Source organism: Nesoenas mayeri, assembly GCF_963082525.1.
Source record: "Nesoenas mayeri genome assembly, chromosome: 2".
NCBI lineage: Eukaryota > Metazoa > Chordata > Aves > Columbiformes > Columbidae > Nesoenas > Nesoenas mayeri.
Genome location: NC_137543.1, coordinates 163705429 through 163719785, shown reverse-complemented (window position 1 = coordinate 163719785; position 14357 = coordinate 163705429). Strand labels below are relative to the sequence as shown.

At 54.6% G+C, this 14357-nt stretch overlaps 1 protein-coding gene across 1 annotated transcript in view; it reads left to right on the top strand.

Moving 5' to 3' along the window:
* The window catches only part of MAP4 (microtubule associated protein 4), a gene marked incomplete at both ends in the record, with an annotated part of 104740 nt that overhangs the window by 46280 nt on the left and 44103 nt on the right, over window positions 1-14357 (top strand). Inside the window, 3 exons of the mRNA XM_080364245.1 lie at window positions 1196-2311; window positions 2986-3126; window positions 3821-3991. Of these exons, the coding sequence (XP_080220371.1) occupies window positions 1196-2311; window positions 2986-3126; window positions 3821-3991 (1428 nt within the window). The remainder of the gene's footprint in view (window positions 1-1195; window positions 2312-2985; window positions 3127-3820; window positions 3992-14357) is intronic.

Here is a 14357-nt window from a genome sequence, read left to right as displayed (position 1 = left end):
TTGATTGTACCGTGAACTGACAAATGCTGTTCTGAAACTCGCAGCTCAGTGTTTAGGGGATATTATGTAAAAAATGAGCGAGGCCAAGCGGGTCATGAAAGACTGAAGGGCACAGAGTGACTCAGCGGACGGCGGAGTCGGGAGTGGAGACGCTCCCGCTCTGCTCGCTGCACCAGCAGGAGTTCAGTGAACATCTGGGATGGCTCAGGACAGCGCAGTGCCAGCCCTGAGCTGCACAGCCAGGAGTTAAATGAACATCTGGGATGGCTCAGGACTTTTCTGTTGATGCAATACCCAGCTGGGCTCCCCAAGGTGACACTAAAGTGTGTGTTCTGCTGGGATGGGTTTGCTGCAGGGGATCCAGCAGCTCCAGCTACAGAGCAGCAGGGAGTGTTTGAGTGAAAACAAGGCATTTTTGGCTGGTGGATGTTGGGTGTTAGGTCGAGAGAGGTTCTCCTGCCCCTCTGCTCTGCCCTGGGGAGACCACACCTGGAATCTTGTGTCCAGCTGTGGCCCCTCAGTTCCAGCAGGACAGGGAACTGCTGCAGAGAGTCCAGCGCAGCCACCAAGATGCTGCAGGGAGTGGAGCATCTCCCGTGTGAGGAAAGGCTGAGGGAGCTGGGGCTCTGGAGCTGGACAAGAGGACACTGAGGGGGGACTCATTGCTGGGGATCAGTATGGAAAGGGGCAGTGTCAGGAGGATGGAGCCAGGCTCTGCTGGTGACAACCAGGGACAGGACAAGGGGCAATGGGTGCAAACTGGAACACAGAAGGTTCCACTTGAATATGAGAAGCAACTTGTTGGGGTGAGGGTGTCAGAGCCTGGCCCAGGCTGCCCAGGGGGTTGTGGAGTCTCCTCCTGTGCAGACATTCCAACCCGCCTGGACACCTTCCTGTGTAACCTCATCTGGGTGTTCCTGCTCCACGGGGGGATTGCACTGGATGAGCTTTCCAGGGCCCTTCAACCCCTGACACTCTGGGGTTCTGTGTCTAACACCGCAGTCAAGGATACAACACAACACGAGGCTGCGGCAGGAAGAGCACGGGGTGCACTGGGCAGTGTCATGAAAACCAGTACAACTGGGGTGCACTGGTGCAAGGGAGCGGGTGATGCTGAAAGACAAGGAGTGAAACCGTCTCTAGCCATAAACCCCCGTCAGGTATTGACGCTCTGTATTTTTGTTGGTTTCTGTAGCAGATGCGGCGTGTGTTCCTGCCTCGGCTGTGGTGTCTGCAGGAAACGCCGAGCCCATTGCAGCAGGAGACCCCGGCGCTCCTCAGGCTCTGGGCGCTGGATTTGCGCCCCCGGCAGATGCCGACGCTCTGCAGGCCACCGCCACGGGGTCTGCTCCTGCTCCAGAAGCCAGAGCTCCCAGCACTGCCTCCGTCCCCGGGGCAGAGAGCGGCTTCCCCCCGGCCTCCCCTGCTGCTGCGCAGCCGGAGCTCCCCCCAGCAGGAGCTGCGGGATGTGACCACGCTGCGGATTTGGGATTTGCCCCAGCAGAAGATGCGGAATCTCACCATGCCGTGGATTTGGGATTTGCCCCTGCAGAAGATGTGGATTCTCACCATGCCGTGGATTTGGGATTTGCCCCTGCAGAAGATGCGGAATCTCACCGTGCCGTGGATTTGGGTTTTGCCCCAGCAGCGGATGCAGACTCTCACCACGCCGTGGATTTTGGATTTGCACCAGCACCAGACATGGAATCTCAGCACGGTGTGGATTTGGGATTTGCCCCAGCAGCAGATACTAAATCTGACCACGGTGTGGATTTGGGATTTGCCCCAGCACCAGATGTGGAATCTCAGCACACTGTGGATTTGGGATTTGCCCCAGCAGCGGATACCAAATCTCACCACGCTGTGGATCCCGAGGTTGCCCCAGCAGCAGACGTGGAGTTTGCTCCTGCACCAGAAATCAACCACCACCACGACATGGATGCTGCGTTTGCTCCCGCACCAGAAATCAACCATCACCACGCCATGGATTCTGCGTTTGCTCCCACACCAGAAATCAACCACCCCCACACCATGGATTCTGCGTTTGCTCCTGCAGCAGCATCCAAGCCTCCTCCCGCCACGGACGCTGGGTTTATCTTTCCGGAAGCCACGTGTGTCCCTGCGGCGGAGCAGGACAAAGCAGCACTGGACAGAGCTCCGGCAGGTGGGTCTGGCGCGGGAGCCCCCGAGGCTTCCAGCAGGGTGTGCGGAGGGCGCGAGGCCGCGGGAGCTGGCGCGGCACCAGCGGCACCCGCGGCCGCGCGGGACTGCGCCTGGAGCACGACTGTCAAATTCAAAGCGGGTTTTTGTGGTAGGTAGGATCATGATACACCTTGCACTACACATGTTGGGCAGAGCTCAGTTCTGCTGTCACCATGTGGGCAGGCGAAGCGCTTCACAAGGATAGTTCACTTAGGAAATAGAAAACTAGAATATCTTAATGGTTTTTTGGCTTGTCGTTCTTAGCAGTGCTGCGTGTTTTTAGGACAGCCGCAGGGGCGTTTGAGTTCACCCCTGCTAGGACTTACTTTGTACAGCTGCCATCCTCAGCTTCTACCAAGATCTCCACAGGTCCCGTAGGATACTGTTTTCAAACAAAGGTTCTTCTCTTGAGAACAGTTCCTGAACAGCCTGGTGATAATCTTGTGAGGTTTCCTTGGAATGCCAGCGGCGGCGGGATCTCGCAGGGCTCTGTCCTTTCAGAGGGACGGTTACTGATGACATATGACAGCAGTGCGGGGCAGACGCAGTGTGTGTGGAGTCACTGCAGAAGGACTTGGACTGAGGTGCTTTCTGTCTTCTCTTACTCTCTAATGATAAGTTTCAAAAGAGAGATGTTTTAACACAAAACCCTCTAGAATGTAGTAACGGAGAGGTGGGTGAATAGAAGAGTACCAGACAATATGGGAGGAAATGCCTCAGCAGAGCGCTCGAGCTTCCTCTGCTCTAAAATATGAACTGTTACTCTTTGCGTTCTGTTTGCAGAAGCGACTGTGAATGTTGGAGAAGAGCCGAACGTCCCCGAAGATCGTGCTGGTGTTTTGGCGAACGCTGAGGAGACCAAACCCCGTCCCGGGTGCCCGGAGGAGCATGTGCCCGCACAGAGGAACCATCTCGCCCAGCCAGGTGAGCAACGCGAACCCGGCAACGCCGGCCAAATCCCAGAGGTTGTCAGTGCAGGGGGACATGGGGACCGTGTAAATAGATCGTGCGTTAACGGTGCAAATCACCATCATGTAACTCGTCTTTTTCTTCCTCATCTGTAGAAGTTGAACCAACATCTATCGTGAGTTTTATTTCTATTTAAAATGGAAATAAAATTACCTGTAGATCTGTTCTCCAATGTGATTATGTCTTACGAATGAACACTTGTTATAATTGTCTGCAGATAGGCATTCTGTAGCGTCTGCATGAATATATTGGGAGATATATGTGAGTCTGAGGTGCTTGGCGTTACATACGCACTCCACACTGATAACGGAGTAAATGGGGGGTTTGAATTCCAGTGTTAAGCCAGTACAGTCTGAATTGGGTTGATTAGAAAGAGGGAAAGAAAGCCCCAAACCCTCACCCTGTGCTCAAGCCCCAAGACAGTCCTCGCTTCATGTTCCACCTCCACCTGGGCACGTCTGCCCAAGTATAAAATTGCTGCTCAAAATGGGATTGCGAGGAGATAATCCATAGGCACCACCGTATCGCACAGACTTCATCCTTGATCAAAACGAAAGCGGAACCCATGCCCTTCTCGGGTCTCGCTTTACCTGCGGGTTGCCCGGGTTCCTAGGAACTGAAGCATTCTGCTCTTGGTTTTGTATTTCAGTTCCAGTAGAAGCAAAAGAAGCCGTTGCACTAGAAAATAACGACTCCCTTCCAGAAAAACCCCTTCCCAGCGTGGGTGTGACCGTTACAGAGAAACCAGAGGAGGAGGCCGAACACAACCACGTCCAGCACGCAGAAGCTCAGCAAGAGAAACCCCTGCAGGAGCCCACAGGTAGGATATAGATAGCAATTCCATTTTAGAGTGGCAGTGTGCTCTGTGAACTCCTCACGTCTTCCTCCGGGCTGCGTTGCAAGCAGAAATGGTTTTTGCACCGAGCAGCTGGGCGTTCTCTGTATTGCTCGGTGACTCTGCCTCCAACCCCTGCCCTCCTCAATGGGTTTGCCCTCCACCTTCACCCCAAATCTGGGTGCTCCTGGGGCTTTATCGCTGGGACTGCCTTATCTCTTTCCTCCTGGAGAATTTAAGAGCTCACCGTCTTTTTTGCCGTTACTGCTAGCTTTTTATTTCGGTGTTAAAAAGGACCATTAATTCTTATGACAATATTCCTAGTGAAGACCTCCTTCCAAATTGAGTTCTCTAATGACCAAAGGAAATGGGTTGGCTTTTCCTGCTCTGCTAACCCGGCCTGTCCCTCGGTGCTTACGCTGGTGACCGGGGGCTCGTTTGTGGAGCGGGGCTAACGAGAAGTGACCGACGCTGTCCTGGACACCGGTGCTGGTGGCTGCGGAGCCAGCGGGGATGACGGGTACAGCGCGCGGCTGCCGGGCCGGAGCGTCCGCTGCTCCCACCGCGGGAACCGGGCGCTCTGCTCCCCTTCCCCGTTATCCCTTTCGCCCTCCCCACCTCTCATCTTTCCACTGATCTTCTCTTCTCACATTTTGGAGGGATTCCAGTTAGGGATATATAAAGTGTAGCTTTTGTTTCTTGTCTTGCTAAGACAAAATGGATCCCTAATGCATTTTTAAAAAGAAATGGCATGTCCTCGCAAGAACTGTGGGAAGAGCATGTATCAGGAATTCTGTGTTTTTAAGTAGCATTGACGTATTTATCAGTAGTAGTTTAAACAGGTTTTGCGTGTAAATGTTTATCACAGCCCTGCTGAGGTGGGTCTGGAATTAGTGTGGTATCAGTGCTGGAAAATTCCACATATAATGACTGTATGGACTGTTTTAGATAGCTAAAATCACATCTGTAGTCTATATATATATATATTTTTAAAGCAAATAGTTGCTTCGATGTTTGAGCAGGCTTCCTGTATTCCAGGTCTCCCTACTGCACAAATCAGGCAAGCTTACAAAGCCAGTGACCGCAGGTTTGGCAGAGCAAAGCCTGCCCCAGTGCCTATTGCAGATGTGCCGGGACAGAAGAGCGCTGACCCAAACCTAGAGCCTTGTTCCCTAGTGGAGCCCGGACCGGCCCCTCGCACTCGGGTTTCGCACAGGAAGGCGCCCGAGCAGACGCCCGACGCGCCGCCAGAGCTCGGGGAGAGCTGCAGGGCCGCCCCGCGGGACGGCTGGGACGCCGAGGGGCCGCTGCCCGTCGTGAAGAGAAAGAAGAAGAAACCGAAACAGAAGAGAAACCAGCTGCCCAGACCCATGGAGCTCTGGGATGAAAACGCAACGGGCTCAAGAGCTCCTAGAAATCCTCCGTTTGCTGCGGAATTGCAAAAGCCAGAGGTCTATCCCTTTGGTGAAGCTCGCAAAGAGCAGGCGCTGGCCTCGGGAGGCAGAGCTGCGGGTCTGCCAAAGGACGCGGAAATAATAACCCAGAGTCATAACCTGGGGGATCACTGTGCCTTCTCAGTGCCAGCGCTGGCACAGCAAGCCCCAAAACTCAGTGTGCCCTTAGAACCCGTATTGGGTGCGAAAAATGAAGTCCCAAAACCCAACGTGCCCTTAGAACCCGTGTTGGGTGTGACAAATGGAGCCCCAAAACCCAACGTGCCCTTAGAACCTGTGTTGGATGTGACAAATGGAGCCCTAAAACCCAACGTGCCCTTAGAACCCGTGTTGGGTGCGACAAACGGAGATGCCGTGAAAACAGCAGAAAGAAGAGGTGACGGTTTGATGCCACAAGCTAAAGGCAAAAGAAAAGAGGTTCCCTCGCAGCAGGTGGGCAGGAGTGAGGTGGGGGAATCCGGCACAGCAAAGGGGCCAACGAGGCCTCTGGAAAGAGATTTTCTTGATAAAAATGGGAAGAGGGAGGATAAGGAGCCAAAATGTGCTGAGCTGACGGCGTCTCTTCCAGAAGCGATCAACCCGAGCAGAGCAGAAACTCCTTCAGACTCCGGTACCTCGGGGGGAGCATTGAAGACTCCAACAAACCCCACTAAAACGCCTGTTCCAGCATTAGTTTCACCGAAACCTGAGGATGTTACTCCTTTGCAAACCAGAAAGGCCGATGGTTCATCGGAGCAGCCGTTCCTTCCGCCAGCCAAGTCTGATGCGACCGGCCATCCCGGCGCTGCGGACGGAGCGACGGCAGCAGATTCCCCCGATAAAAACAAAGGGAGAGGGTTTATTGCGTTAGAGCAGCAGACTGGAAGAGATCCCGATATCGCACATGGGACGGACAGGCCGAAAAAAAAGCGTGGGGAAGGGAAAGGGAAAAGAATCAGAAGCTTCTCTGAGCAGACGACGCTGTCGGAGGATGTGAGCAAACCCGGCGATGGGGCCGCGGCGGATGAGGCTGCGGAAGAAGCGGGTTTCCCCGATCAAGGCAGAGGTTGGGCTGCCCGCGGCTGTTCCCCAGCGAGCGGCACGCAGGCCGACAGGCCGAAAAAGAGAGGTGGTGATGGAAGAAGTAAAAGAGGGGAAAGAAGTTTGTACCAGCCGCCTTTTCTTGTGAACAGGCTGGACGCGGGTGGTTTTCCTGATGTAACCGATAAAGCCAAGGAAGTGGGTGTTGGTGATAAAGGCAGAGAGCGGGGCTGCGTTCCTGCCGGGGCTTCTCAGGAGAATACAGCAGGTGTCACTAAAATGCAAAGGCCAAGTGAAATGCTAACAGAGGAGCCCAAAGAAAAGGCTGGAAAAGGTGAAATGGCCGATTTGGGTGCGTTAGACCAACCGTTCCTGCCGGAGAGCAGGAGGGAGGAAGCACAGTGTCTCACTGCGGCCGGCACCATCAGCAGAGCAAAAGAGGTAGATTTGGTTGATAAAGGCAAAGATGCTGGAGTCGCTTGTGCAGGTGAAGCGGTTGTGAGGAATTCCGATGGGACACCGGGGGCGGACAAACCCAGGAAGAGAGGGAGCGACGGCAAGAGGAAGAAAGCCGAGAGGAGCCCTTTGCGGCAGGCGGCTCTGCCGGACCCCGCGGGGGCAGCCTGCGCCTTTCCCAGCACAGAGCGGGGCGCTGGAAACGCCAAGGAAGGGACCGTAGAGAAAGGAAAGGGGGCTGGTTTCGGACAGGAGCTTTTGCTGGAGGAGCCTGAAATACAGGGTGGCAATAGAAGTTTCTCTGATCAGCTGGTTCTTTCGGGTCATGAACTAGCGGCGGCAGAGCCGCAGCTGGCCCAGGCTAAGGGCAGGTGGCCCGTGGATGCCGATGAGGAGCGGGGTGCACCCGGGGCCGTCCCCGAGCACGGCGCGGCCGCCGCTGCCGTGGTGAGCAAACCCAAGAGAAAAACTAAAGATGCGAAAGGCAAAAGGGCTGACAATGGTGCGGAGCGCTGTGCTGCGCAGGGTGACATCCCTGTGCGTGAGCAGCTGGGGAATATCCAGCATGCTCAGGCTTTGGAGAACGGCGCAGAGGCTAAATCCAGCAGCTCGGTGAGTCTGAGCCACAGCGCTGCAGAACCGGAGCCCGAAAAACCGCACGCAGGTAGCACAGAGAAATGCCAAAAGCCGGAGGGCGCCGTGCGGCAGCATCAGGCAGGTGCAGAGATGTGTCCTGGTGACAAGGAGCCCACTGACAGGTGTGAAGCAGAGAGGGGGGGTGGGTTTCCCGTCCTGGAGCGTGCAGCAGTGGCAGATCACGCTCTGGCCGCGGTCACTGATGGGTGTAAACAGAGGGGGGCTGATGGGAGCGATAAAAAGGCTCAAAACGCCTCTGAGCAGCCTGTGTTGCTGGAGCCAAAACCAGCTGGGAGGGAAGTGCAGCCTCCCATGGGGTACGGGATGGAAGATGTGGACTGGGTAGATGAGAACAGAAACATTACAAACTTCCCCAGCGGCCCTCAGACACTTTGGAATAATAAAGGAAGCAACTTGGAATCCTTCACTCAGGCTGCAGTAACTGGCCCCGGTGACAGTGGTGACGCTTCTTCTGGCTTCCCAGAGCAGGACGGTGCAAACATCAAGGGGCTTCCTCCTCCCAAAGCTGTAACAGAAAAGAGCAGCAAAGAGCCTGGGTTTGGTGCTGAGGAGGAGATGCAGGCACAGAAATCTCGTGGGCAGCCCACCGGTCTGGGACAAGAAGAGCCTGGAGAAGAGGTTCCGAAGGAAGATGCTAAAACCACAGCCGCTGGTTCCCCGGCGGGGAGCGAGGCGGGGAAACTGCTTTCTTTGGACCGTTCAGTCGAACAGGACGTGAAATCAAAGGACGAAGTTCACCTTCCTCCCGTGGCAAAGGTGGGTGATAAAGAGATAAAAGCGGCTGATAAAAATGAGACGGCTGCCAGCACTTCCTCAGAGCAGCCCTGGGAGGTGGCGGATCCAGCAAACAGCGCAGCCGTGGGTGCCAAAGGGACGGAGGCGCTCGGAGCAGCCGCCTCCTCTGGCCAGAGGGACACGGGGTCCGTCTCCCCAGGACTCGCGGCGATGCCGGACAGCAAAGCAGGAGCCACCGCCTCCGTGGAGGATGGAGCTGGAGCGGCCGAGCTGCGCGGAGGTGGGCAGAGTGAGCAGAACTCCCTGCAGCACCCGGGGGGCTGGGACAACAACGTGGCTGCAGCAGAGGTGGCTGCTTTCAATGTGACCGCGGCCCAAACAACCCAGACAAGCCCCAGCGATGCGCAGAAAGGCGGCTCCGCGCCTGCGGATGGGGACGCCGCTCACCTGCAGGACACCCCGGCGTCCAAGCCCGACGTCGATAAACCTCGAGACACAACTAAAGAAAAAGAAGAACATGAACAAAAAGCCGTGAAGGAGGCCAAGAAAGTGAAAGCCGCAGAACAGCTCAAAAGCTACATGAGACCCACCAAGGCGCGAGGGGTGACCGCGGCGCCCACCAGGCCGGCGGCTCTGGCCCGGGAGAAACCAAAGGTGCCGAAAGCCGCGGGCACGAGCCGGCAGCAGCCAGACAAAGGTGTGTGTTCGCGCCGGGAGCTCGGCGGTGCCGCCCGCCTTGCCCTTGCTGCTTGTCGGTGCCTTGGCATGAACCCCTGAGCCTTAATCCGATGTGGCACAAGCGAGTGCGGCATGACCGGGGGTTTTTTGGCTGGTTTGAGAGGCTGTTGGTTCTGCTTGCCTGTCTCACAGTGCTAATTCCCAGCGTTTGAAGGACTGACAGCTTGGTCTGGGTGCTACAACTCTGGATAAGTTTTTAACTATAATTCACTCAGAGTTAATTTTACATGATGTATTTGAGTACTCTTGCACTTTTGGGTGTTAAGTTACATTAGCCTCTTGTTGTCCCAGACTGGAAATGACCTTGATGTGCGATGCAGCGGTGAATCCTGATCACTAACAGCGTTGTGTGCCGCTGACGGGCAGGGAACGCGGTGTTGCCGTGGTAGGAAATGTTCTTGGTCGCTGTCGGGTCGCAGGGTTTGGTTTTAAATCTGCAACCATCTGCTTTTCCTCCTGCGACTGATTCATGACTTTATCTTAACTACCTTGAACAGCTACATCTATAAAACATGGTGCTTCCTTCTAGAATAATGATCTTTAGCAAAGCGAGTGGTGAGAAAGCCAGAGCTGCACTGATGGGGTTTAGGGCTTTATCTCCGTGGGGACCATGGAGGGACCGGTAAGAGTTTGGGGCTGTAGACCCTGGCTGGGCTGCAGGGAGCAGGACCCACGTTCTCACAGCAGATCAGATGGAATTAATTCATTTCATAGCGTTTAATGAAGTTTGTAGGAAATTTGAAATGGAGACGGAATAAAAAGGCACCGTAGTTGTGATGGCACACGCTCCCGCGGGAGCTCCAGCCTGCTGCGATGCGCAGGGGGCTGGTCCCCTGGCTGCTCTGGGGTTTTGCCTCGTCATCGGGCACCAAAGTTCGTTTGTTCCGCTGCCAATTTGCATGATGCAGCCACTAACTTGCCGAGCGGGGAGCTGGAGTGCGCCTTAACACGCTGGGCAGGTTTGCTGAGAGGTCTTGTAGTTTTAATGAGTGTTGTGTAACCCGGAGTGGTTCTATTTTGGTGGAAGTGGTGTTCTCTGCATGAACTTGTGCCTGCAGAAGTGATGTTCGTTGGTGCATGATGCTACAAAGTCAAGGGAGAGCTGAAGGCAGCAGCTTTAAAAACAACCCTTGAAGCCTTTGTGCTGTCTGCTAGACGTCTTGATTTTCCTTCACTGACTGTTGTGTTCAAGGGAGCAGAACTTTAGTCTCAGATCCAAGCATGGAAGAAAAGCCCCTCCGGAGGCTCTGGCACAGGTAAAGTGTTCATGGAGCTGCAGGTTCCTGGTTTGGGGCAGCACATCAGTACGTCAGCAGGTCTGTAAGTTGCCCTGACCTAAGTTTGCGCAGGACTTTAATTATGTTCCGTTTCTTCCATCCTTTCAATGCTTCGCAGACTCACAGTTGGGTTTAGTTTTTAAGAGAAGCTCTGAATGATGGAGCTTGTTGGGTTGACACGTTCCCGGGGCCGGTGATGCCCACGGTGACCGCGTGACATCGGGGCTGGTGACGGAGCCAAAGCCGCGGGGACGGCGGGTTGGCTTTACCATCCCCACACCGTACCGACACTGTCTGTCTGTCTGTCTGTCCATCTGCTGCTCAGCTCGGAACCAGCTCCAGGGAGCTGTGAAACAGCAGCAGAGCCCCGCGTTGGCACCGCCGGGTGGGAACGGGGAACACAAGTTCAAACCAGACACGGTGCAGGGAGGATGTCGATGTCGAGCCGTGAACAGGAGCGTTCACAGAGCCAAGGGGATCCAGAGCCTTGTTATAGTCCAGATTTTCAGAATCACAGAACGGTTTGGGTTGGAAGGACCTTTAAAGGTCAGCTAGTCCAGATTTCACTTTGGCTGAACCGATGGGGCCATGGGCTGTACAGACCCTGACGCGCCACTTCCCCCTCCTGCTGAGATAACAACTCACTGCTCCGAGCGCTTCTATTTTTACCCATCCCCAGAATCTGGCCAACACATCATCTGTGCAGCTTCAACTTCGCAGCATCCCCTGCCCGCCCATGGGTGCTGTGTCGGCGCTGGGCAGGGCGAGCCGCTGCGGAGCAGCTTTGCGGCTGCGCTTCGGTCACCGAGAGCTCTGCAGCCGGGTTAAGCGCAGCGCTTGTCCTAACGCACCAGCTCCTGTACGTGCTGCCGAAATAGGTCTGAGCCTGTGCGGCAGCTCCCCGGGGACCATGGCAACGGTGATGCTGCACGTTCGCTGCCTGATGGAAGGCGCGTGTATCTTTTATAAACCAGGCCTACAAACTCCTGGATTGATTTCTTGTTTTTCTAATTTTGACTTTGCAGCTTAAAGTTAAGAAACATTGGATGTCAAACTGTTCGTGCAATTCGAGTTTAATCCCTGATCTACCTCTTGGGTTTATTTCAACTTCTCGTGTTTGTTGTTGCCATTGTGAACTGCCCCAAATTCTTCTGGAAAATTGTTTTATGCCTTTTAATGTCAGGAGGCAGCTGAGCCGATAACCAAACGTGTCAGACATTATCAGCCTTTAAAATGCGACTGAGCCTTTATGATGCTACTTGGGTGGAATTAAAGCTAAAATTGGGAGTGATGTGTAAAAGCAGCGTCCTAAGCTGTGTCCCTGCAGGCTGGCCCTGGGGAGGACGCGTTGCCGGGGAGGTGATGGGGGTTCCATCCGGGCACTGTCGAGCCGTGTGGTTCAGGTTCACTGCAGCATCCTCTTCCCTTTGCTCTTCAAGCTGCATTTCAACACTGACACTTCCAAAACACCCGTTTTCCCAACCTGTCCTTAAAGAATAGTCTGGTTTTAGAATGAATTTCTTCGGGGTTTTGTAGCTTGCGGGGGTTTTGATTTGCGCTCGGCTGTTCAGGAGGGGCCGGGTCGTGTGTCTGGGTGGCGCTGCCACGTTGGATCCTGCGGTGCTGGCAGAGCACAGCTCGATCCGTAACCCGCTGGGCTCTGCACGCCGGTGCTTCGGAATTACTGCCCTGAACGTGGAAAGCAGGCGCCTGGTGCTCGGCTCCCGTGTCCACCTGTCCTGTGTCCGCCTGTCCTGTGTCCACCTGTCCTGCGTCCGCCTGTCCCGTGCCCCTGGCCCCGCTGGTGCTGAGCTGGCTCTGCAGCCCGTTGGCACCATCACCGCCGGTATCACCGCCCATAGTTCTCAATGTGACAGCTCCAAGTCCCTCCTGTGTGAATAAGGTACATTTAAAAGCACGAAATGCCATCCCTGCTTAATTACAGTGTTTGCTTTTCCGTTACCGCCGCAATGAAGCCCTTTCTCTAAAGATTGTCTTCTCCTGACCGGTTTCCATTTTGCTGGTGTCATTAGAATGTTCGGTCGGTTTGGGGTTTCCGGAGTAACCTTTCGGTTGTCTAAAGTCCCGAGTTCTCCCGTGGGACCCAGGCTGGGTTTATGTAAGCGGAGCTCATTGGGGACTGTGGAGCGACCCGCGCCCGTCCCAAATGAAACCGTCACCACGAACCCGGTCCTGGCCAAGCGCCGCATCGCAGCACCAGTGTTGCTTTTTCCATGTGAGACACGGAACCTGACACACCAATGTGATGTTCACAGTGTTCGCTTTATTGCCGGACCGGGGTAGCTTATAGCAAAGCTGCCCTGTCCAGGCGCCTTACAACAACGTGATTGGTTGTAACACGTGCTATACAATAAGGTGATGGGCTGCACGCAGTGTCCACGTGCTCTGCACGCGGTGTCCGGCGATTGCTCACTCATTGTTACCTTCTCATGGGGCTCCTTTCGTTTCTCTTGTCTCTGGCTTCACCTCAGCCAGGCTGGCACAACCCCATCCCCCCGGGCGGAGGGCTCTGCCACTGCACACCAGTGCTTTAATTACATCACATTGCAGCCTGGTCGTTAATTAAGACCCGTGACTTAGCCCAGGTAGGTGTGTGAGAGCAATGGAAGCCAACAGCGGCACCAGCCCCTTCTCATGCCAGAACTAAATGTGTTTAGGCAGCAGCAAGAGAACTTGGCGATTACCTGCTTTTCCCCTACATTTCCCCACTTGTGTGGTTGTGTTTGATGCTTTGTTTGAGGTGTCAGACCCATCCGTAATGAAAAGGTGAGCCGAGCTTTGGGCACATCTTTGCAGCCCTGTTGCTCGCAGATGCGGGGTGTTTAACAGCCTGTTTGCTGTTCAATATTCGTAGCTCTGAACATGTTATTCTAAGCGTTCTCTAGGGTGACTCCACCTGCCCGTCTCCTTCCCGGTTGGTTCTGCTGGTGCGTGGGGCTGTGCTGGGTTTGCTCCGGCGGGTGCTCAGTGCAGCAGCGCTCATCCTGAGCTGGGGCACGGCCCGAGGTTGGTGCCCTGCGTTCTAAATTCCTGCTCATCCTTCACACTCTGGTTTCCAGTAAGAGCTGGGAAGGAAAAAAATGTACTCGTGTTTGTAAATTCTGCCGGATTAGGAACATTGAAGCCATTTCCTTAGTGAGTTATTTAACTTTCAGGGATATCTGGATTTCAAGCCTCAGCTGCCCTTGCTGATGTTGCTACTTCATTGCTTGTGTATCCTCCAATTGACTTTGCCGCTGTCAAATACCCTGCAATAACCAGATATCGGTAATATTTTGAGTGCTTGTTAATACTGCTTTTGGCTGCACTAAGGTATTTAATGTATTTTATGTAAAGTCTAAAGTAAGTGGGATTTGATCTGTCCTACAAACGCGAGTCGGTGGTTGAGCGTCGGACGGCTCCGCACCTTTTGAACAGCAGCCTTGTCCTGCAGAGCTACAGAGGCCAAAATACTGAATATTCCAGTTCAGCCGTTTATCCTCCAGGTCGGTTCTTTGGCTCGTGAGCAGAAATGCACCACAAGGCCTGCAGGACGTGTTGGGCTTGGGGCTGCGTGCGATTCCACCCGTTGTACACAGCTCGTGTGCGATGAACATACAGGCAAAGCGGTGCTTAAATCGCAGGTTTGTACCCCTTGGCTTTTATAGGCTGAGCGTATCCTTGATGGCTGCAGTCAGCCCGATCGCTGTTATTGGTGATGATGCTTAATTAGAGCTGGCGTTAGTGGGGGCGCCGGCGAGGAGCAGCGCATCATCTGGCAGTGACGTTGCCGTAGAAACCGGCGCGAGGGACGGCACAGGAACACTTGTGCCGGATTAAAAAACCCAATGCAAAGGCATTAGCAGCGATAAGTAATAGCTTGGGAGAGGAATAAAAATAGCAGCGCTGGGCTGATTCATGTGACGATGCGGGAGATGGTGGTTGGGCCTGGAATGGTGACGGTGACACCGCGATTCTGCACCGGGAGAGCACAGGGAAATGTACCTAAGCAGC